The sequence below is a fragment of the Odocoileus virginianus genome, chromosome 3 (genome assembly GCF_023699985.2).
Source record: "Odocoileus virginianus isolate 20LAN1187 ecotype Illinois chromosome 3, Ovbor_1.2, whole genome shotgun sequence".
NCBI classification, from domain to species: domain Eukaryota; kingdom Metazoa; phylum Chordata; class Mammalia; order Artiodactyla; family Cervidae; genus Odocoileus; species Odocoileus virginianus.
Window position 1 is genome coordinate 46,336,482 of NC_069676.1, and position 24,359 is coordinate 46,360,840.

General features: G+C 43.9%; 1 protein-coding gene across 3 annotated transcripts; it reads right to left on the minus strand.

Moving 5' to 3' along the window:
* Positions 1 to 211: 211 nt before the first annotated feature.
* Positions 212 to 24,276, minus strand: GFRA3 (GDNF family receptor alpha 3). Of its 3 annotated transcripts, XM_070465431.1 has the most exons (9): positions 18,295 to 19,781; positions 18,075 to 18,079; positions 10,154 to 10,468; positions 5,762 to 5,854; positions 4,172 to 4,484; positions 2,043 to 2,146; positions 1,742 to 1,876; positions 1,240 to 1,328; positions 212 to 1,026 (listed from the first exon to the last, which is right to left on the minus strand). In XM_070465431.1, exons 1-9 carry the CDS (start codon positions 18,354 to 18,356, stop codon positions 937 to 939), a joined length of 1,206 nt encoding a protein of 401 aa, XP_070321532.1. In that variant the 5' UTR covers positions 18,357 to 19,781; the 3' UTR covers positions 212 to 936. The 3 variants fall into 3 exon arrangements, with proteins under 3 accessions (XP_070321532.1, XP_070321531.1, XP_020755785.1); XM_070465430.1 differs by lacking the exons at positions 18,075 to 18,079; positions 18,295 to 19,781 and adding an exon at positions 21,864 to 24,276 and having other exon boundaries at positions 10,154 to 10,441; XM_020900126.2 differs by lacking the exon at positions 18,075 to 18,079 and having other exon boundaries at positions 10,154 to 10,441; positions 18,281 to 19,781.
* Between the last annotated feature and the right edge of the window lie 83 nt (positions 24,277 to 24,359).

The following is a 24,359-nucleotide window of genomic DNA, read 5'->3' on the forward strand; positions in this document are numbered from 1 at the left end:
GGACTAGTACCTGGTACAGCCTCACGTAAGTTACTTTTCTTCCAACTCCATGTCAAGTGCACAAGGAGGCTGAGAGACTTGCCTGGGGGTCACACAGAACCTGGTGGCAGGGTCACTGTGTCTCTTAGATAACCTGGCCTGTGCTCTTGTGTCTGTAACACCCCTTGTTCTATATAAATTCACAATGTGAGACAATGGGAAAACAGAAAAGTTTTAAGTCAAAATGTTTAATCATAATCCAAGAGGCTAAGGGGACTCTAGGACAGTAGCAGGAAGAAAGCAAGGCCCAAATGCTCCAGCTCCTGAAGCGCAAGTGTTGTGTAGGATCCTGGGGCAGGGCTGGCAGTAGGTTCCCATCCCCCGCTCAGAGGAGAAAACTCGGGATAGACAGGAGTCTTCCTCCAGCTTTCCTCACCATGAGGAATGTCTTTCCAGGTCACTTCAGAACACCCAACTCTGCCTACCTGGAGAATGCAGCAGAGTGTGACTGATTTGTTAAGAGCCTGAGTGACCCTGGGTGGGCAGGAAAAAGAAATAAGGAGAGAGCCTGGGAGAGCTGGATACCACCAGGTGATACGCTGAAGTCCTAAGAAGGGGCAGCCCAAGAAGAAGTGAAGGGAATGACCCTGGCAGTCCAGTGGTTAGGACTCTGAGTACTCACTGGGAGGGTCTAGGTTCAATCCCTGGTCAGGGAACTAAAATCCCACAAGCCGTGTGGTACGGCCAAACAACAACAACAACAAAAAAAGAAGTGAAGGGCATGAGAACGAGGCTAGTCAGCTTCTACCATGACCTCATCCGGAGTTGACTGGACATAGGTCAGGGTTGCCACGTGGTAGACTGAACCTCCTTCCCGATGCTGTTCCTTCCTCACCCACTGCAGGCAGCAGGTCAGCTGGTGTGGCAGAGGGGAAGAAGGCCCCTGAGGAAGTCCAGCTACCAGAGGCTCGAGAGCAGAATCAAGGCAAGAGTACAGGAGAAAAGAGTGGGCACCCAAGGCTGTGGCCTCAGAGCAGGGTTTTTGTTCTGTGGAAAAAATGAAATGGAGTCAGCTCCACCCTTTGCACCACCTCAGCTTCCATCAAGGCCTGTTCCCCTCCCCTGAGGTGTCCATTAGAGGTCTACAGTCCTCATGACCACAAGGAACTCACGCCACCCCCAATCTCTTGTCTCCTTTGTCTGGGTTTCCCCTGATGGTCCAGAAAAGGCAGGAGGGGGGTGTAACAGAGGAGTCCCTACCTGGCGTTCCATCACCGAAAAGGTAGAGGCTGCCCAGTCCCGGGAGAAGAGTTGGCTGTGAAAACGCATCTTAGCTGAAATGGCCTCCACTGAGGAGAGAAGGAAGACTGAGAGCAGGCAGATGTTCGAGATTTCTTAGGCTCCAAAAGAAGGAAAGGAAATGTCTCAGGGACCCTGGCATATAGCAGGGTGGGTGTGTGGCAGGTGGAAGTGGGATATTATCTCATTCTGTTTGCTATTCCTTGAGCTGAAGAGTGTTCCTGTGGCTCAGATAGGTGAAGAGGCAGCTTGGCAGGGGCAGGGAGGTGGTCATTTAGGGAATGGGAGAAGGCAGAAAGGCCCAGGCTGGGGAGATGTAAGCCTATGTTGAGGGCTGAGGAGGGGGCTGCTCCATCTGCAGGAGATGGATGGAACCAGTGTGGACCACAAAGCTGACCCCTTCCCTCTCCCAGGGTTGAGCTGAACCAGCCACAGGGACTGGGAGCAGGTGGTGAGCACTCACTGAGGCAGGGGTTGTGGGAGAAGGACTCTTCCAGCCGCTCACACTCCTCTTGCAGATTGCCACTGCCTCGGCAGGTGCAGCTTAAGGCAACACTGGCATTGATATTGCTGACAAAATTGGGAGTCAGGGCAGTCCCTATGGGGTGAAGAGAAGATTATCGGTGACTAAGCCAACCTTGCCTTCATCTCCCATCCGTCTCCCACCTGTCTCAGGACCATTCATCTGGGTTCAGTCTTGAGAGCATTTTCACCTGCCAGGCTGGCCAACCTGTTGGCTCCCTACCCACATCCCCCAGCCTCACCAATCAGCCCCATGTATGCTCGCAGACATCTGGACTGCTCTGTTGCACAGGTCCCTAGGATGTCCATGGGATGGCAGTGGGTCTGAAAATCTGCCAGACGAGATCTGGAAAAAAGGAAATTTTAAGAGTCCCTGTTGACAGTCTGGCCTACAGCCATCACCTTGCTGCCCCTTTAGCTGACATGCCTCTCTTCATGCCAAATCCTTCTCTGCCTTTCAGAGCCTGCGCCATGGCCTCCTCCTGAGTGGGGCCTGCTCCTGTCACAGTCAAATGTACCATCACCCCAGTCTCCACAGCATAGCACTTTTGACTTGGGCTCCAAAATCCCTAATTATGAGACCTCAGGCAGTTTCTTTAACCTCAGTTTCCTTGACAGTAAATAGAGATGAAAATAGCACTACCTTGTGGATTTTTGTGAGGATGAACTAAAAGCATTAACTGTACAGCATTTAATAGGGCGTGGTATACAGTGAGTATTCAGTAAATGTTAGATATTATTATTTTAACACTCATCCTACAATAGGTAAAGCTGATTATCTTTAGGCAATGGAATTATAAATATATTTTTTTGTATATATTTGTGCAGTTTTCCTTACATTTTGCCTTGTGTTAGATCAGTGGTTTACTTCTCTGTCATTCCCATTCAACTGCAAACTCCTTGAAGGGAGGGACAATATCTTGCTATGTGATTGTGATAGTAATAGTAACAGCTACCAGCATAACAACAGACAGCATAGCAGAGCCTTTAGGAGCAGACTCTAGGCCAGACTTCTTTCATACTAAACTTCATTAACAAACCTGATTTACTATCTAGGGGTGAATTTGAGTAAGCTATTTATCCTTTCTCTGCTGTGGTTTCTTCATTTGTAAACTGAGGATGATAAAAAATAATAATAACAACAACAATCTTACAGAGTTCTTGTGAATTTTAGAAGAGTTAATAGATGTTAAGTACTTAAAACAGTACTTAGCCCATAGTAATTACTGAGTGTCACTATTATGCTAACTAAGAGCTTTTATTATGTAATATACTACAGAAGAGGAAGTGGGACTCAAGAGAGGTGATTTGCCCAAGGTTACAGAGAACTAAGTGGTAGAACCAAGCTGCAATACAAAGTTGGTGTGACTCTCACTGTCAACAAATATCACTTGAAAGGATGATAACTTCAATCTGATGAACGTTTTCGTGAGAAGGTCAAGGTAAACCATATTAAAATTTTGCTTAGATTTTGATCAGACACCTTACAATTCTTCATGTTCTTTGATTTGGTAATGACATTTGTAGCAACACAACCTAAGCAATAATTAGATTTGTGCACAAAGATTAATGAATAACAGTAATATTTATTGCAGCATTATTTATAGCAGTAAAGAAAACAACCTAAATATTTATAAATAGAGGAATTATTAAATAAAATATGGGGCATCTATAAAGTGAAATACAATGTACACAGTCAAAAAGTAAGTTGTTAAATGACAGTAAATTACAAAATAAGAACCATCATTTACTGAGTGCTTACTTAACTGCACCAGTAAGCTAACTCTGTACATAAATTACGTAATTTAACTCTCACCAGAATCCCCAGAGGTCTGCATTATTATCCCAGTTTTTACAGAGGAGTAAGTGGAACCTTGGGTTAAGTGACAGAGTTTTAGGTTAAGTGATAGATGCAAGGTCACACAGATAAGGATTTAAATTCACATATGTGTGACTTCAGAGCTTGTCTTCATCTCTATTCCATACTGCTTCCATCAGAAAATACTCGCCAGATATGTACCATAAGTGGAAGAAAAGCAAGATAAATATACCCTTAAAATGTCTGATTTTGTTTATCTGTAGAGAAAAAAGATTGGAAGGAAATGCTCTCCAAAGTATGTTAGATTAACTCTAGGTGACGGGCTTGGGGTGATATTTTAAGACATTTTTATATTTTCTAAGGTTTTTACACCGTACACACACACACTCACATTTTCCCCTAGAAAAGAGTTTCAGAAGGTATCCAGAATAGCTACGTGGTGAAGTCAGTCCAGGATCCCTGGGCTAGGTTAGATTCAACCCTGCCCAGGAAGAAGCCCGGAAGGAGTGGCACCCACCCCGTTCACCAGCACCCATCACATAGCAGCCGCACCTGCACAGCGGGTCGGACACGCAGACGTGTCGAAGCTCCAGGCAGTTGGGGGCCTCCGAAGGCAGCGCGCAGCTGGGGGCGATGGTGTTGCGCCGCCGCTGCCCGCAGCCCTGGTCGGTGGGCGCGCACGGGCACAGCAGCAGGCCCTGCGAGTGAGGCTCTGAGGCCTTCTCGAAGAAGGCGCGCAGCTGCCTTTGGCAAGTGTGGCGCTGGCAGCGGGACCCAGAGCACGCCTCCCCGTACGCCTTGCGCAGCCGGTCACACTTATCATTAAGAGTGCACAGCATGGCGAACTTGAGGCAGAGGTCCGAGTCTGGGGGGAGAGGGGAAGCAAGTCAGCAGTCTTAGACCTGCAGCCCAGCCTCTGATGTATCAAGGGCAGAAGTGGGAGGGCACTACCGTCAGGGAGGACTGCCCTGAAAAAGGCCTTGCCCGCTAGCCTCAAACAATATTGGTATTCATGAGCCTCCCCCATCCTCCTCCTCTGCTTGCCTAGGTTTTTTTTTTGTTTTAACCCATATACATCTAACCAAATCCTTTTTACAATCCTATGTAATGAGTGAGATCCCATGGTAGAAACTGTAACCAAGAGGCCCTACAACGTTCTAAAGTACTTTCTGGGAAATTCCCTGGAAGTCCAGCAGTTAGGACGCCAGTCTTTCACTTTTGAGGGGTTCCATCTTTGGTGGGAGAACTAGGATCCCACAATCCTCCTGGTGTGGAAAAGTATCCTTTCTGAACTGTCCACAACAGATGCAACCGAATTCTACTTAGGATTTTGGTTCTGTATCTCTATTCTGTCCATCTTTCTTTGATTGATGCAGGCATAAAAAAACCCATACTCTGAGTCTTGGGAAATCATGGTGATATTTCTATTAACAGAATATTTCAGCAGTCAGAACAATGGAGTAACTGGAATAGGTTATTCCCAGATTCCTTGTAACCTAGAGTTTCTAATATATAAATTTCTATACTTTTCTCTCAAAATTCTAACATGTAGAACTGACTGTACAACAAATCTCACATCTCTTTCAAAAAGACAGTGCATGTGTGTCTTCCTCTCCAATTAACACAACAGCCTCACTTTCTTGAAAAAATGCATCATAGTCCTTGCCAGACAGATGGCTCCCCACCCTGAATCACTCTTGAGGAGTCACACTCTCTCTCACTATTCCCTGCCCAACACCTCGCCCATCCCATTAGAATGGTTGAAAACAAGCAATTTCCTAGTCTTCAGGGACCACAAGCTACTTTCCTGGCTGCCTCGAATTAGGGTAAATACTCCATTTCAGCACATTTTTCCCCTGGAACTGCTGCCACTCCCTTCTAACCCTTTGTTGAGATCCACCCTTTGGAAGCTGGAAGCTCTAACAGGCTCTCTTTGATTATCTCCTTAATAACTATTGCTTTTTGTTGACTTGTGAGACTAGATCATGCCCCATAGCTTAGACTCTCACCATGACAGGGCTTCTTTAGTCACTTGGCAGTCTAGAACTCTCCCCTCTTATTCCCCAGCCGTGTTCCCCACCAGCCACTCTTCCCGCAGGGTCCAGGCCCTCCCATACCCCAGCCCCAGCTGGCCCTGCACACCTGGTATGAGCATGTTCAGTTTGCTGAGATTCATTTTCCAGGGTTTTCTAGTCACTGTGTCTTCATAGGGAGAGACATCCAGCTCATAGTCACCTAGAGACAAGGTAGGATGCATCAGAATTCTGAGGACTGGGCTGGGGATGAGAGTAGGAGGGGCTGAAGCTCCTGGGGAAAAGGCAAAGGCACAATCTCTACCCAACTAGCTGCATCCTGGGTGAAGGAAAGGAAAAAAAAATGGGGCCATAAAGGTTCAGGCTAGGCTTGATGAATAAACTGGGTTTAATGGTAAGAATAATAAAGCTACTGTTTGTTGTGCACACTGTATACTGGGCACTATGGCATTATATATATATATATATATATATATATATATATATATATATACACATATACATACATACAATTTCACTTAGTCTTCATAGAAGTCTTTGGGTAGATAAAAAGAAACTGAGGATAAAAGAGGTTTAATTCACTTGCTCAGGCTCACATAAGCTAATAAGTGGAGCTGGGATTTGAAATCTGGATTATCTGATTCCAGAGTCTCCACTCCTAACTACTACACATATTGCCCGTGGGTATGTAAACAAGTAAAGGGATTCTGTCCTATTTGCTCTTGCAATTGGAGAAGGGGCCATAGTGAACTCTGTTCCAGGACTGACCACTTGGCTATGGAGATTTATCACACACTGAGGTGATGGAAACGTGACCAGGCCCAGAATGAACCTGACTGAGAAAAGCAGAGAAGGGAGAGACAATGATTTCAAAGAAAACACATCTCTTTCAGATGCCCTTATGGGGCTATGGGTTCCTGAAAGAGATGTACAGGATCTTATAAAATCACTGCATACACAACATTGTTAACCAACTGTATCTCAATTAAAAAAAAAAATCACTGCATAGCTCATACACAAGGTGCTTAATAAATGCTGGTTAAAAACTATTGTTTAAAGACAGAGATGAAAGAGACACGTGCACCCCAATGTTCATCGCAGCACTGTTTATAATAGCCAGGACATGGAAGCAACCCAGATGCCCATCAGCAGACGAATGGATGAGGAAGCTGTGGTACATATACACCATGGAATATTACTCAGCCATTAAAAAGAATTCATTTGAATCAGTTCTAATGAGATGGATGAAACTGGAGCCCATTATACAGAGCGAAGTAAGCCAGAAAGATAAAGACCATTACAGTATACTAACACATATATATGGACTTTAGAAAGATGGTAACGATAACCCTATATGCAAAACAGAAAAAGAGACTCAGATGTACAGAACAGACTTGTGGACTCTGGGAGAAGGCGAGGGTGGGATGTTTCAAGAGAACAGCATTGAAACATGTATATTATCTAGGGTGAAACAGATCACCAGCCCAGGTTGGGTGCATGAGACAAGTGCTCGGGCCTGGTGGACTGGGAAGACCCAGAGGGATCGGGTGGAGAGGGAGGTGGGAGGGGGGACTGGGATGGGGAATACATGTAAATCCATGGCTAATTCATTTCAATGTATGACAAAAACTACTGTAATGATGTAAAGTAATTAGCCTCCAACTAATAAAAATAAATGGGAAAAAAAATTAAAAAAAAAAATAAAGACAGAGATGAGCTTGCAGGGACATTCTGTGAGTATGTCTTCAGTAGAGAAGGGATATGGATAGTATCAAGCAAATCAGAAAAGATGATTTGAATGCCTGGGGAGACCTGGAAGCTCCCAAGGTAAAAGAGGGGGAAGACAAGAGGATTTAGGGAGAGGGTTCAGGTGAAGCCCTAGAAGTGAGATGATTAGGGAGAGGAAGTCAGGGAACAAGGAAAGTGGTATATTGTATTACTGTTTCCAACTGCTTGCTGGAGATGATTGTATATCCTTGCCTGTTGCCATGTGCCTTCTAGGCCCCCTAGGAGAGTACTGTACTTTCCCACCCTACTGTAAGGCTTGGCCATGTGACTTACCTTGGTCTGTGGATTGTGAGCTGCAGAGACTTAATCACCTCTAAGAAGAATTTTTAAGAACTATCACGTGGTCCTGCTGTGGTTCTTTTCCACCTACCATCCTGGATCCTCAAATGAAGAAGACAGGTGGAGCTAAAACAAAGCCAACTCGTGGAAGCCCATGGCAGATGTGTGTAACTTGAACAAAAGTTACATTTTTGTTGGTGAAAGCCAAGGATTTTGCAGTTGGTTGCATAATTTAGCAAACTCCTATTAAACATTTAATTGGTATCTAGAAGTGGAGTACTGAAGTAACAAAAAAATCTAAAATAAACAGTATTAGCTTTGGGAATGGGCAGTGGGCAGTGAATAAGCTGTTATTGGGGGCTGGCAGCTCTCATTATGTAGTGGCACAATGTTTGGTAAAATTGTTGCCTGCAATAACCTGGAAGGGAGATGAGGTACTGAGTGAGCTTGTGCTTTAAGAGGAAGAAGCTAAGAAAAGGAAGATTACTAGTATGTTGTGAATGCTCATGGCTATATTTGGCAAGGTACCACAAGAAAGACATAAGCTTAGAAAACTGACCAGTATACCAATAAGGAGAAAACAGAGAAGAAACAATACAGAAATTCTAGGACTTGCAGGATTAAGAAATGCAACTGCTTCTCATATTCTAATGGTAAAAGATAAAACTGAAAAATGCTTTGAGTAATAAGCTCAACTACAACTCAGCCTTGGGGCAAAGACAAATTCAAGTTCGTGGCTATCATGCCCTTTGTGGAGATCTCTCATCAATTAAGACAGTATCCAATAAATCCTGCCAGTTGGACAAATATGCTCAGGGTAAAAAGACAGATAGTGGATCAGGCACAGAAGTTTAATAAGGGCAAGGTACCTCTAATTAGGTCTGGAAAGAGATGTATGTCTTGAAAAGGATTATAGGAACAGCTACTGGCACACGAGGTGACAGAAATCAAAAGATATAAAACACAATTATGTATTGACAGAGTTGTACTGCAAAGAGCTACCAGCCTGAATTAAAAGAGACTCTGACTATTTGAGACTTAAGATGCTCCAACATTCCTCAAGTAAGAAGCAAGCAGAGAGTGCTATTCAGTCCCTAAGAAGGTCATAGTCTTCAATGCCCTTTTCAGATGTAGCCCAAGAAAATAATGGACAAGAAAGGACCTCCCAGAGGGCTGAGAAACTCCTGGGCTTTTGCTCCCCAATGAGCAAAAGCAGGGCCTTATTAAAGAGCAATTCCTATTCCCAGGGAAGACAGCCCTTGCATCAGTTGTGTGGCAGGACTTCAGAATTACTATGAATCAATGTCTCCTGTGTGCTTCCCATTATTCCTCTTTCTGAGTTTGTTGTGCTTCTCCTGTCCCTGTTCCCTTACTATATATTGAGTATATATGGGAAGCAGATGACTTTTTAGTTTATAGGTTTCTAGATTAAGACGAACCACATATTCAGACCTTATACAGAAATTGTCACAAGATAATATCCAAGTCAGGGATCTTGGAATCTGATGTTCTGCTTAAATAGAATACTTAGACACCTTCCTTAGACAGTGAGTAGATATATTTTGTTTGTGGAAGGAAGGGAAATGAATGTTTTGACCAAGTGATGTACTACAGTAGATTGCATTACTGTTTCTACTTATTTTTACCCTTCCTGTAAGACTACACATCCTCATTTATTGCCATGTGATTTTTAGTGTCCCCTGGGGGAGGACATCAGGTTTGACCATGTGATCTGCTTGTCAATGGAATGTGAGCAGAAGTGTTTCATGTCATGTCTGAGTAGAAACTTTTAAAGGTATCAAGTGATTCTGCCAATGCTCATTTCCCTCTGCCATCTGAAAGGAACATCCCAGGTAGAGGCTGAACTGGATCCCAGAATGAAGGGGACACATGACACAGCCAAGACAGAACCTGAGTAAGAACTTAACCTTTGCTTTAGAAGACCCTATTTCATTATTGCAGTGTAGTCCAGTAAAATTGACTATATAAAAAGGGATTTCTAGAGTCAAAGGAAGCTCCTCTTTGGTCTTCCAGTGCCCTCTGACTTTTACCATCTCTTGTCTGATTAGTGAGTATCCTCTCTGTATTTGTATGATATATTTATGGGTTAAGACCATTTCCCTCCACTTCCTCTCCATATCCATCTGTTCCAGAAGCTCCCCATGTTGAGCCTCAGTTGGTTCAGAGATCTTCCAAGAGGCAGCCACATGTTTCCAGGTAAAAGAAAGGGGGAAGTAGTGGGAAGGGAGGGCAGTATTCTGGGACCCAAAAGGATACAACCAATTGCTCCTTGCATTTCTTACTGATGTCAAATGCAAAGCTTCATTATCATCTCTGTCAGAATCTACCATGTGGCCCATATTCAACAGGATTAAAAATCAACTCCCAAAAGCCATCTTCCCTAGCTTAACCCACTCTAGGATGGGGGCCTCACCAAGGCTGCGGGCAGGATGAATGGTCCAGTAGATGTCCAGGCAGGTAGCTTGGTTCTTCATGCGCCGATGGCATGTACAGCTCATCAGAGAGCTATTCCTGAGTTGCTGTGCTGCCTCCATGCAGTCCTCAGGGACCAAAGGCTCCTCTGCAGGTGATGAGGTGCTTATACTCGAGGCACAGGAATTCAGGTAGTGGTAGGTAGCATTGCAAGTGGGATTGGCCTGGCACTTCCTCCTGGCCTGGATACAGCTGTTTGTGAGTCGGCCTTCTGTGGGGAGGTGGTCCCCTATGGAGGGAGAGAGGTCAAGAGAGGCTCACATAAGGTCAGAATAGCTGTCTGAGAAAACCAAGTCATAAGGTAGGGTGGGGGGATTCTGGATGAAATCTTTAGCAGGAAAGTCTTGGGGTAGCACAGAGGCCTTTAGCGGGGATCAAGAAGTCCAGTAGGAGGGTCTGCCGTGGTCATAATCTGGACAGAAGAGATCAGGCTCGAGAAAGGGCAGGGGATTGATAAAGAAAGCTGCTCAGAAGAAAAAAAAGAAAGAAAGAAAGGCTGCTCAGCCTCCTGGGAAGGGAAGGGGAACAACTGTTTGAGGCTGAGCCTGATGACCCTGTCAGGCACTGGGAAGAGAGCCCTGAGCAAGAGTTATGCCATGAACAGGGCTAGCATCATAACCAGAGAGTTGAGAATGTGCATGGGAGTGCTAAATGACAGTTAGCAACAACTCTCAGTCTTCCATTAAAAGTCACTTAAGGGAATTCCCTGGGAGTTCAGTGGTCAGGACTCAGCATTTTCATTGCTGGGGCCCAGGTCCAATCCCTGGTCAGGGAACTAAGATCCTGCAAACCTCACAGCACAGCCAAAAACAAAAAGTCACTTAAGAGTAACATGGTGTAAACAAAATTAAAAACTTAAAAATATATATAATAAAAACCCTTATACTGGGAACTTGCTGAGATTACTGCAGTCCATGGGGTCACTAAGAGTCGGACACGACTGAGCGACTTCTCTTTCACTTTTCACTTTCAGGCATTGGAGAAGGAAATGGCAACCAACTCCAGTGCTCTTGCCTGGAGAATTCCAGGGGATGGGGAGCCTGGTGGGCTGCTGTCTATGGGGTCGCACAGTGTCTGACACGACTGTAGCGACTTAGCAGCAGCAGCAGCTGGGATTGGGGTAGTTTTTACTGATTCTGTTACTTACTCAAGAATATCATGGTTAGTTATAGGTTAGCCCTGGAGAAAGGCCCTGCACCCTAGGCCTTAGGGTCCCTATCAAGTGGTAACAACACACCATTATCCCCCAGTTTTTCAAGGCAGGACATCTAGGAGTCATTCTGAATTCTTCTCTTTCCTTCACATCCTATGTTCAATCCGGCAAGTCCTGTCAATTCCACTGCATATCTGGAACCTGTCCACTTCTCTCCACATCTCTCACTACTTCCTTAGCTCAAGCCACCATCATTTCCTGTCTGAACTAGTTGAGAGTCCTTATTGGTCTCTATGATTCCATCTTCGAAATTCATTCTTCCTTACCATTCAGCCATCTTTTTTGTTTTCCAGCTTTACTGAGATACGATTGACATACAACATTTTTTTAAGTTTTAGGTGTACATGATCATTTGATACATGTATATACTGTAAAATGTAACCACAATTGGTTTACAAATCTTTCACTTCACATAATTACATTTTTTGTTGTTGCATCCATTTTTTTAAATAAATTGTTTTAGGTTGTGAAACATTTTTATTGAAGTAAAATTCATATCTGGTGATCATTCTGAGATGTATAGAAATAGCAAATCACTATATTGTTCACCAGGAACATAGCACTGTAGGTCAATTATACTTCAAAAACAAACAAACAATCTCATAGGAAAAGAAATCAGATTTGCAGCTACCAGAGGCAGAGGGTGGGAAGGAAGAATTGAATGAAGGTAGTCAAAAGATGCAAACTATTTAAAAAAAAGAGAGAAAAAATCATGCAACATAAAATCAATCATCTTAAAGGGCACAAGTAAATCGCATTTAGTATATTCAGTGTTGTACAAGCATCACTTCTAAATCCCATTCATTTTCATCACCCCAACTGGAAGCTCATACCCATTAAAGTCACTCTCCATTCTCACTTCCCCTAGTAGTCAGCTGTCTCTGCACATTTACCTATCCTAGATGTTTCATGTAAATGGAACCATACTATGTACTTTTGTATCTAGCTTCTTTCTTCTAACATACTTTTTTTGAAGTTCACCCACATTGTGGTATATATCAGTGTTTCACTCTTTTTTAAGAATAATATTTTATTGTATGGATACCATAATTTGTTTTGTTTATGTAAACATTAGCTGATGGAAACTCATCCTCAGGTTACTGTGAATGGTGCTATGTAAACATTTATGCACAAGTATTTGCTTGAACACCTGTATTCATTTTTCTTGGGTATTTCTCTAGAAGTGGAATCGCTGGATCACATGATAATTCTATGTTTAACTTTCTGATGAGCCACCAGATTGTTTTCCACAGGAGCTGGTATCATTTTACATTCCTACTAGCAATGCATGAGGGTGGTTCCAATTTCTCTACATACTTATTAACTCATGTTTTCTGTTTTTTGTTCTGTTTTTACAGCCATCCTTGTGGGTATAAGCTAGTATCTCATTGTGGTTTTCACTTTCATTTCCCTAATAAGTAATGATATTGAGCATATTTTCATGTTTTTGTTAGTTATTTGTATATCATGTTTGCTAATAAAGTATAATGTAGAAAAATACATAAATCAAAAAATGTATAGCTTAATGAATTTCTAATTATATATACCTGTATAACCAGATCCCCAGATAAAGAATCAGAACATTACTAGCATGCCAGAAGCCATCTGCCAGTCACCATCTTCCTAACAAAGCAAATATAACATCTTGATTTCTAACATTAATAATTTGTTTTGCCTGTTTTTCAATCACATGTGTGTTTTTGGTGTCTTAGCTTCTTTTGTTCAATATTAAGTTTCTGAAATTCACCCACACAGTTAAGTATAGTTGCAAATAGCTTACTTTCATTGCTGTATAGCATTCCATTGTGTGAATATAACATAATTTTAATGCTGACTGGCATTATATGGGATCATTTCTTAACTGTTCTCTTGGCAAAACATCCTGGAATGTGAAGTCAAGTGGGCCTTAGGAAGCATCACCACAAACAAAGCTAGTGGAGGTGATGGAATTCCAGTTGAGCTATTTCACATCGTAAAAGGTGATGCTGTGAAAGTGCTGCACTCAATATGCCAGCAAATTTGGAAAAGTCAGCAGTGGCCACAGGACCAGAAAAGGTGTTTTCATTCCAATCCCAAAGAAAGGTAGTGCCAAAGAATGTTCAAACTACCAGACAGTTGCATTCATCTCACATGCTAGCAAAGTAATGCTCAAAATTCCCCAAGCTAGGCTTCAACAGTATGTGAACTGAGAACTTCAGATGTTCAAGCTGGATTTAGAAAAGACAGAGGAAATAGAGATCAAATGGCCAACATCTGCTGGAACACAGAAAAAGCAAAAGAGTTCCAGAAAAACATCTACTTATGCTTTATTGACTATGATAAAGCCTTTGACTGTGTGGATCACAACAAACTGGGGAAAATTCTTTTAAGAGATGGGGATACCAAACCACCTTACCTGCCTCCTGAGAAATCTGTATGCAGGTGAAGAAGCAACAGTTAGAACCCGACATGGAGCAACAGACTGGTTCCAAATTGGGAAAGGAGTATGTCAAGGCTGCATATTGTCACCCTGCTTATTTAACTTATATGCAGAGTACATCATGCGAAATGCTTGGCTGGATGAAGCACAAGCTGGAATCAAGATTGCCGGGAGAAATATCAATAACCTCAGATATGCAGATAACACCACCCTTATGGCAGAAAGCAAAGAAGTAAAGAGCCTCTTGATGAAAGTGAAAAAGGAGAATGAAAAAGTTGGCTTAAAACTCAACATTCAAAAAACGAAGATCATGGCATCCGGTCCCATCACTTCATGGCAAATAGATGGGGAAACGATGGAAACAGTGAGAGACTTTATTTTCTTGGGCTCCAAAATCACTGCAGATGGTGACTGCAGCCATGATAATTAAAAGATGCTTGATCCTTGGAAGAAAAGCTATGATCAACCCAGAAAACATACTAAAAAGCAGACATTACATTGCCAACAAAGGTCCATCTAGTCAAAGCTATGTTTTTTCCAGTAGTCATGTATGGATGTGAGAATTGGGCCATAAAGAAAGTTAAATGCCAAAGAATGGATGCTTTTGAACTGTGGTGTTGGAGAAGACTCTTGGGAGTCCCTTGGACTTCAAGCAGATCAAACCAACCAATCATAAAGGAAATCAGTCCTGAATATTCATTGGAAGGACTGATGCTGAAGCTGAAACTCCAGTACCTTGGCCACCTGATGAGAAGAACCGACATTGGAAAACACCCTGATGCTGAGCAAGATTGAAGGCAGGAGAAGAAGGGGATGACAGAGGATGAACTGGTTGGATGACATCACCAACTGGATGGACATGAGTTTGAGCAAACTCCAGGAGTTGGTGATGGACAGGGAAGTCTCTCATGTAGTCCATGAGGTCGCAAAGAGTCAGACACGACTGAGTGATTGGACTGAAGTGAACTTAGAAACTGTATATCAGATCATCTCATTTCTCTGCTTAAATCCTTCCACCAGCTTCCACTGCACTTAGGTTAAGATCTAGTTTATGAACCCTGGTTTACAAAGCCTTGTAGAGATCTGGCCCTGCCCAACTCTCTAACCTTACCTCCTAGCTCTCTCTTCCTCTCCCACTTTCCTACATCTGCACCGACCTTCTTTCTGGTTGCCATTAAACAAAACAAGCTTGTGTCCACCTAACCTTTCTGTTTGGCATGCTCTTTCACCTGATCTTCACATGACTGCACCCTTGGGTCATTCAGTGGCATCTCACAAAGTCTATCCCCAACCAACCAAAGTAAAATAGCCCCCCAGCTACTCTAACATACTGTTATTCCAATTCTCTGCATAGTACTTATCACCATTTGATATATTTTTACTTCATTTTTAAATTTTCTTCCCAGCTAGATCTCCATGTCTATCTTATCACTACTCTGTTACCAGTGTTTAGAACAGTGCTTATTCTTTGTAAGCTCCCACTAATATTTAAAAAATAACCAGATAACAGATATTTTATGAGCCACCCCAATAACTTCTTTGAGCACCTTCTCTCTACTTAATAGAGTCCCAAAATTAGGAGGGGCCTCCAAGTTTAGTTAGTCCAACATTCTCTTCCAATCATATAATAATCAATTAGATTACTTATTAGAATGCACATTTCTGAGCCCTAGCTCCAACTACCAAACGAGAATCTCTGGTGATAATGCCTGGGAATCTGAATTACAGCAAATTCACTAGACAGAATGATGCCCCTTAAAGTTTGACAATTGATGCCATATCCAATGTGTAAAAAAGGGCAGGGTGAGCAGTACTGATTTTTCCTTTTGCTTCAGGTTCTAATATGCCTCGACATGGCATTGTTACTTTTGCTTTAAAATTTTGGTATTTTGTTCATTGTGGATTTTTTGGCGTTTATTTTTATATGCACACATGTACATGTGTACATGTACACAGACATGTACACACTGCTATATTTATTTAGTCATTATGTGTTTACTTATTTTTGGCTGTGCCGGGTCTTCGTTTTTGCATGCGGGCTGTCTCTAGTTGCAGAGATGGGGGTCACTCCCTTGTTGCAGTGTGGTGGCTTATTGTGGTGGCTTCTCTTGTTGCAGAGCACAGGCTCTAGGTGCACAGGCTTCAGCAGTTGCAGCATGCAGGTGCAGTAGTTGCGACTTGTTGGTGCTAGGGCATGTGGCTTCAGTAGTTATGGCACAGGGGCTTATTAGTTGTGGCTTGAGGGTCCTAGAGTGTGCAGGCTTCAGTAGTTGTAGCTCACGGGTTTAGTTGCTCTGTGGCATGTGGAATCTTCCCAAAGGATCAAACCCATGTCACATGCAGTGGCACGCAGATTCTTATCCACTGTACCACCAGGGAAGTCCTTAATTTTGACTTAAAAAATTTTATTTATTTATTTCGCTGTATCAGATCTTAGTTGCAGCTCATGGAATCTTCCAATGTTTGCTGCTGCATGCACGATTATAGCTGCAGCATGTGGGATCTAGTTACCTAACCAGGGATCAAACTCAGTCTCCCTCCATTTGTAGCATGGAGTCTCAGCCACTGGACCACCACGGAAGTCCATAATTTTGATCTTTAAAAGGGGGATTGGACTAAACCAGAATTCCTCAATGCAGGGGATAAGAAAGAGAGAGGATGGGACCCTTTTAGGGACATAGAATTTCCAAAGAGAACCTGTGGTTCAAAAAAGGCATGCTTGACAGGAATTCCCTGTAGTTCAGTGGTTAGAACTTTGTGCCCTCACTGCTGATGGCCCTGGTTCAATCCCTAGTCAAGGAACTAGGATCTTGCAGGGCCAAAACATGAACTAGGATCATGGCATGGCTGAAACAACAATGATAACAAACAAAATCAAAAAAGCATAGATAACAATTTTATATGTGAAAGATGAACAAAAGGACTTTTGAAATTTCAAAATTTATTTAAGGAAGACATAAGATTTTTATCTTTATCAAAAAAGGGACATGGATTTAAACAGTTTGAGAAGTGCTGCATGCTTAAGATGCTACTTCTAGTAGGTACCCAGAAAGTGCTTGCTGAAAGAAATGTAGCAGGTTCAAGTCTTGTTGCTTCAACTGGACTAAATATTAAATATTGAATCATAACAATTTTCAAAAGTAAACCTAATTTCTTAGCTGATACAGTTCACCAAGTCTGAGCAGTGGTAGATCTGGGGGCATTGCAGCTCCACAAAAGAAAGGTAGGGGTCACGTTAAATTTCATCACTAACACAGGGTAACTTGTTCCACTAAATTGGTCATGATGAAGATGTTAAAAATTTACCCGAATCCTGACATACAGCCATACTGTTAGGGTAGTGAAATTTCCTGGGCAGCTCAATCAGATCAGTGATGTCTTGCTGCTCTGATTTACTGACAAAGTCAGTCCGAACAGGTCAGTACTTTCCCTCCTTCCTTCCATATCTGTCTCTCAGCCAAGATTGTACTTCTGCAGTCCTACTTTGTGGAGGAGGTCGTGTGCAGATAAGTACCTTGTCTCTGCCTCATGTGTTCCTCCAGCCAGGCTCTGGACAGGAGCCCCACAGTGAGATTCCATGCACCCATCCCTCTCCCAGAGGCCACATGCATGCTCCTTAGAGGAATGGCATAGTTCTAAAACCAGGCCTTGCATCATGTACTGCATAAAACACTTATTGTGGATCTATAACAGGGCAAGGCACTGTGCTGGGCAGCCTATACAGAAAGGCCATCTTACCCAATAGTGAGTTTTCTGCTCCAATTAAAATTATAATAAAGTACATCCTGAAGAGGGGGTTTGTTGGTGGTGAGCAATATTCTCAACCACTCAGTAATGGTGTTGGCGAATTCCGGGCAGCAGTTTTCAACCCTAATTTGTGACAAGTCAATTTTTGTGTGTGTATGTGAAAGTGCAGAGTCCTAACCACTGGACCACCAGGGAGTTCCCAGTGACAAGTTAGTTCTAACAAAAACTTCAATATTGTCATCTGTACCTAGTGGCCACTTTCCCAGTCTTTACACGGGGTGGAAGTGGTAAAGCCCATGTGGAGCAAAAGGCATCTTGCTTCTGATTCTCCCCGCCTCCTAGAGATGCTGTCTTGGTAGTGGGCTGGCTGCGGGTTGTTCTGTGACTTTATAGGAGCACCTCAAAAGAGGGAAGAGGGGGAACCGACAGCGAGGAGATGCCTGGGTGCCCTGGCCACGGTTGACAATCTACAAGTTCAGACACGTGGACTAGGCATAGAACCCAGCCCCTTCCTGACACCCTAGGCCTCCTCCTCCAGTTCTCCAGGATCGGACAGACGGACACCCGGCACCAGGGAGCAGTGTGGGGTCTGAGACCTCTCCGGGCTCTGGTGCCGGCACCCCACTTACACGGTAACCACCAGCTCCATCCCCTTGCTCCCCAGCCGGGGCGGCTCCAACGACACTCACCAGCTCGGAGCAACAGCAGCGGCAGCAGGAGCAGGAGCACAGGCGGCAAAGGTCGCAGGTTCCGCGGGCGCGCCATGGTGGGGTGCGCGCGCGCTGGCTGTCGACGTCGGGTGCTTTGCCTGCACCCGACTCCGCGTTACCCTGTCTGCTAGCACAGGAGCTCTGTGAGCCGGGCTCCTCCACCGGCACCTCCCACCACTTCTCCCGCCCCTCCTCGCAGGGAGCGCCACGGCGCCGACACTCTCCCACCAGGGTCCCGGGCGCCGCCCTCCAACTCCAAAGCCGACGGACGCTTCACGCAGCCTCTCCTACTAGACCCAGAGGGCGGCGGGGGTGGGGGTTATCCAGGGTACGCGCCCCGGAGCAGCCGAGTCATTGTGGGAGCTGCCACTGGAAACTCGTCGTCCTGGGGGTCCAAATACTTGTTTTTTTACAAAGAATCCTATCTCATTTTCCGGAATCCGCTCTACCACCAAGAAACAACCACCCCAAATAATATCTTGTAACAAACGCACAAGGGCACTTGCATTTCAAGGTTCCCCCCCACCACCCTTAGAATTTGCACATCTCTGATATCATTTCCCCGCATCAGCATCTTCAGGGGTGAGATTCCGTTGTATTATTAACCCCAAGATTCTGCAGACAGGTGAAATGACCTTGCTGGGGACAGACTTGGGGCAAGATCCCAGGACCTTTGCCAGACTACACTCCTCCAAACTTCAGCCCCTTCAGTGTCACGAGGAAGGATGGAAGGATCAAACCTCCCTCAGGCTTAACTGCAGAGATTTCCCTAGACGAAAGATCACTGAGAAAGGTGTTTGGAGAGACCATTTAGGAGACTCCTCATTTTCAGTGGAGGGTTAGGAGAGCAAGCCACTCTACCAAGAGCAAATACCTAGGAGAAATCCAGGACTTCTACCCATAAAGATAAGGGTTATTTATTAGATCAATTTACTGTGCTGGTTCCCACCTGCTCCCTGGATAAAGACAGAGGCAGAATGGCTTGTAAGAATGACAACTAAACAGTACTTAGGGAAGATGGTAATGAAAGGTATTGAAGAGTGTCCTCCCCGGATCTTCCAGCCAAGCCCTCTTCTACTTCCACAGCCCACCTGGCAGAGGGCCAGGAGGGAGGGTACTGAGAAGTGCAATATAGACCTCTGAGATTTATTGGCTGCTCCTTCTGAATACGGCCATCCTGCTGTGGCCTCTGGGGGGCATTTGCCAATGTAATCAGCTCAGAAAGAGAGTCATTCCAGCCAGGGTGTAAATCACCCTTCACAAAGCTAGGAGAGAGACATGTGGTGCTAGATAAGGAAAGAGACTTATGTGGCCTCCTGTGCCCTTTCCTCCCTTCTCCTGCCCAAGGGGAGATGATTCCTGGGCTGTAATGCACTTTAAATGGAGTTTGTGCTTCATTTTAATCTATATCTGCCCTGCCAGTCTTACAGGAGAGCTGTGAAAGTGAACATCTGGCTACTCAGCTTTTATACAGGGCCTATTCCCCCCAACCCCCACCAGTCCCACCCTACCTCTTTGTACCTTTCCCAAGTCCTTCCCTCCAGTAAGATTAGTAAACTTGTGGCTGGGGAGCTGATAGCCCCCACTCTCTGCTTCACTCTGGCAAGAGTTCAAGTGGGATTTACAAGGCAAAATGTAACATCAGGTGACTGGGATGCTAGGAAAGGGTGCTATGAATCAACAAAGATGTGGGAGGTGATCAAGGGGTATCACCTCTGCTCTCTCCTTCAGCAACCAAGGCAAATCAGTTTGGGATAGGAGGGTAGGCTTAGAAAAGGCATTTGCTCAGGGTGCCTACTCAGTGGGTCTACTCAATGCTCTCCCCACAAAAGGAACCAGGAAAGCAAAAGGAACAAGGTCAACTTGATAGGCTGAAAGCAATATCCAAAGCCACCCATAAAAGACCAGGCTCTGTTTGAGAGTAAATGAGATGCTTGGAGCATAATTCTGTCTGGGCACTGTGGTAAAGAGCTTGACATCATCGGGCCTTTAATGAGGATTGGTAACCAAGGCTAGTGGAGGGTTGAGGAAGCCTCTGCAAATAAATATGACTCCAAGACTAATATTGACAGCTCCTCCAGCACACTCTCTCCCCACCAACCATGTCCTTTGTGGCTGCCAACACCTGCTAGATAAGCAGCATTGCTTTTGGGAACCTTGTGGATAATGACAAATGAGCCAATCCTTTCTACAAAGATGTTACTCAACCATCATTCAATTCAATAATGTCTTTTGAGGCTGATTATGAGCCCAGCTTTGTGCCAGGTGCAAAAATGATTAAGACACGAACTGCCCTGGAAGGGCTTTGCAAGCCACTGATTGGGGCTCAAAGGTCTAAAGACTCTGTATCTTACTCCACTTTCATTTGTAACCTTGGTTTCCTGCCTTCTATCAAGCCCTCTCTCACTGTTGGGCTTTAACTCCTGCTGCTCTCCTTAGCTAACCCAGGGTGTTAGCAGTTCAGTGAAAAACAGTTAAGAGAACAAGTTTTACAGACTACCTGGTTTCAATTGACATTATCAACACATGCTGGGTGACCTCGGGCATGTCACTTAATTTTTCTGTGCTTCAATAAATGCTGGAGAGGGTGTGGAGAAAAGGGAACCCTCTTACACTGTTGGTGGGAATGCAAATTAGTACAGCCACTATGGAAAACAGTGTGGAGATTTCTTAAAAAGCTGGAAATAGAACTGCCATATGACCCAGCAATCCCACTTCTGGGCATACACACCAAGGAAACCAGATCTGAAAGAGACACGTGCACCCCAATGTTCATCGCAGCACTGTTAATAATAGCCAGGACATGGAAGCAACCCAGATGCCCATCAGCAGACGAATGGATGAGGAAGCTGTGGTACATATACACCATGGAATATTACTCAGCCATTAAAAAGAATTCATTTGAATCAGTTCTAATGAGATGGATGAAACTGGAGCCCATTATACAGAGCGAAGTAAGCCAGAAAGATAAAGACCATTACAGTATACTAACACATATATATGGAATTTAGAAAGATGGTAACGATAACCCTATAAGCAAAACAGAAAAAGAGACTCAGATGTATAGAACAGACTTGTGGACTCTGGGAGAAGGCGAGGGTGGGATGTTTCAAGAGAACAGCATTGAAACATGTATATTATCTAGGGTGAAACAGATAACCAGCCCAGGTTGGGTACATGAGACAAGTGCTCGGGCCTGGTGGACTGGGAAGACCCAGAGGGATCGGGTGGAGAGGGAGGTGGGAGGGGGGACTGGGATGGGGAATACATGTAAATCCATGGCTAATTCATTTCAATGTATGACAAAAACTACTGTAATGATGTAAAGTAATTAGCCTCCAACTAATAAAAATAAATGGAAAAAAAAATTTTTTCTGTGCTTCAGTTTCTTCATCTGAAAAATTAATAGCAGTATTTACTTTGTATAACAGTTTTGAGGATTAAACAAGTATACAGTGAGTAAAGGGTTTAGCTTAGTGCTAGGCACATAGCACACACGGAATGATACCACTGCAGGAGGCACGCAGAAGTTAATTATTCTATGAACTCAGCCAGCCCCTACCTGTCAACCTGCAGTTTTGGAGTTGGAGGCTAGATCTTCTTCCTTTTGCTGAATATGGTAGTGGGCCAGAGTGCTTGTAGGGATGGAAGCAAAGAGAGTCATTTCTACCTTGAGGGCAGGAACTGTGACATATTTGAATGCTTGTGGTACTTAGAATTGACATCCCTTGAAAGAAACTAGCGAGTCCCTCACATTTGTCTGAACTGAATGGGGAAAGAAGATCCTCCATGCCTCTCACTTTATATATGGCTGGTAAGGAAAGGAAAATGCTTCCTTCTCTGTAGCAGAGGTCAGCTAGGTACTGGGGCTGAGATTGCAACCAGAAGTGTTTTCAGACCAAAAGGTTTCCATTCTTTATCACCTGACTTCCTGCTGAATGAATACCAGTCAGTACAAGGACACCAGCACAGAGCTAACCCCTTCATAGCCTCATGCAAAGATTTCTGGATTGGGGTCTTAGTATCTGCCCTTAGCTTCAGTTCCCAAGCTGAAGCAACCCTCTGGCCCTGACTTCTCAAGAACCTATAACTGAGGCACTTACATATTTAACACCTAATACAATGCCAATTTAGAAAGACACATCGTTCCATCAATGAGGATTTGGTAACAGCAAAATCCATTAGCATTACAGACTCTGGAGCCATAGTGCCTGGGTTCATATCCCAACTCTGCCATTCATTAGCTGTGGGACTTTAAATAAGTTACTCAGTCTCTCTGTTCCTCAATTTCTTTATTGGGATAAATGTATACGTGTATAATAGTTACTTGCCTCACAGGATTGTTGTGAAAATTAGTTTATTTATATAAAATGAGTAAATGTTTACTTGCAAGCAGTAAACAGCTGAAAGATTGTTAGCTACTATTACTATTGTTCCTGAAAAATAACATGAATCACGTGACATGGTACCTATACGGTGGGAAGATATTACAAGAAACTATATGGGAAAATGTAGCCTTTTAGGCAAATATAATTTTCCACAAAGTAGATAGCTGATTAAGACATAGTTTTATGTTTTACAACTTGGAACTTCCATTTAGGATCACTGAGATGTGAATACTTGTGCACCAGTCTTTTCCCAGGTAGGGGCTTGCTCTCCCTTTCTGGAAAGAATTACAGGAAATTACTAGGGTAGGCAGTGAGTCAGGGACCCATCCTCACATTTGGAAGTGGAGGTGCTTCAAGCAGTTTCCTGCTCAGGCAGCTAAGCTCCTACCTGTTGGGAGGAAGTGTGTGGAGTGGGACAAAAGAACAGCATCTTTCCCTCAGCTGTCTCCACCTATTGAAGCAGCAGCTCTTCTCTCCATTTTTCCCCAGCCCTTCTGAGCTCTGAACTCAAGGGCTCAGGACAGGCAGGTTCAAGCTAGGAGTGGAGACTGCAGGCTGCAGCAGCTGCCTTAGAGAATACAGCAGTGCCCTCTGCTGTGAGGCAAGCATGCAGCACTCTGGGAAAAGAGCGTTCTTGAACCTTGCAAAAATCAATTCAGTCACTCGGGCACACTCTTCCCTCCCACTCATTTTTTAAAAAGTCTCCCTGCTCCATCCAGATCTGGGAAGGTGTCATTTTTGTCTCCATTCTATCTCAGGCTAGGCTTCACAGCCTTTTGTCCATTTCTAGTCCTGAGCTATGACTACTTACCAGGTTAATGCCACAGAATGACAATGCAATTCCACTGCCGTCCAGGCCAAGTAGGGCTGTACCTTACTACACAGACAAAAACCTACTCACCTTAAAGAGCTCTAAAAAAGGAAAGCCTGGGGTAATGCTGAAAAATGTAACTTAAAATATCTTTCTGTGAATGCAAGTTCAATCCCTGGTTGGGGAACTAAGATATCACATGCCAGATGGACAAATTTTTTTTTAATTGATTAATTAAATTAAATATCTTTCTGAAGTCTAACTGATCTTGCTTGGTGCTTTCCTTTTCTTTCATTCTTATCTTCATATGGCACAGATCTCTACTTCCAACCACCCTAAATCTGTCTCTGTGAAACATGAAGTGGAGTGGGAAAAAAACTTTGGAAAATGGGAAAAGTCAAAACTGATGCAGACTTTCCTGGTGGTCCAGTGGTTGAGAATCTGCCTGCCAGTGCAGGGGACAGTTTTAGTCCCTGGTCCGGGAGACTCCACATGCTACAGGGCAACTGGGCCTATGCGCCACAAATACTGACCCTGTACTCTCCAATGAGAAGCCACTGCAATGAGAAGCACACAACTAGAGAGTAGCCCCCTCCACGCACTGCCCCCGCTCTCTGCAACTAGAAGAAAGCCCGAGCAGCAGCAAAGGTCCAGTGAAGCCAAAAATAAATAAATAAATATTTTTTTAATTCTATTGAGACTGAAGATAAGGAACCTTTGGAATACAACTCAGACCTATCACTTGGTCTTACAGAACGGCAATTATTTTGCTTTTCTGAGTCTTGATACCACAAAGAATTGAGTCTGGGGCACACTTTTAGGCAATTCATACCATGGAATGGTGTAGGAAAGGAAAGTC

What these genes read in the sequence shown, in the direction of transcription:
- GFRA3 (XM_070465430.1), bottom strand. Translation starts at nt 22,092, where the DNA reads ATGGAGGATCTTCTTTCCCCATTCAGTTCAGACAAATGTGAGGGACTC. An exon ending in ACTGAACATGCTCATACCAG is followed by an intron (nt 4,485 to 5,761) that starts GTGTGCAGGGCC and finishes CTCTCCCCCCAG; the next exon opens with ACTCGGACCTCTGCCTCAAG. An exon ending in CTCCCACAACCCCTGCCTCA is followed by an intron (nt 1,329 to 1,741) that starts GTGAGTGCTCAC and finishes TTCTCTCCTCAG; the next exon opens with TGGAGGCCATTTCAGCTAAG.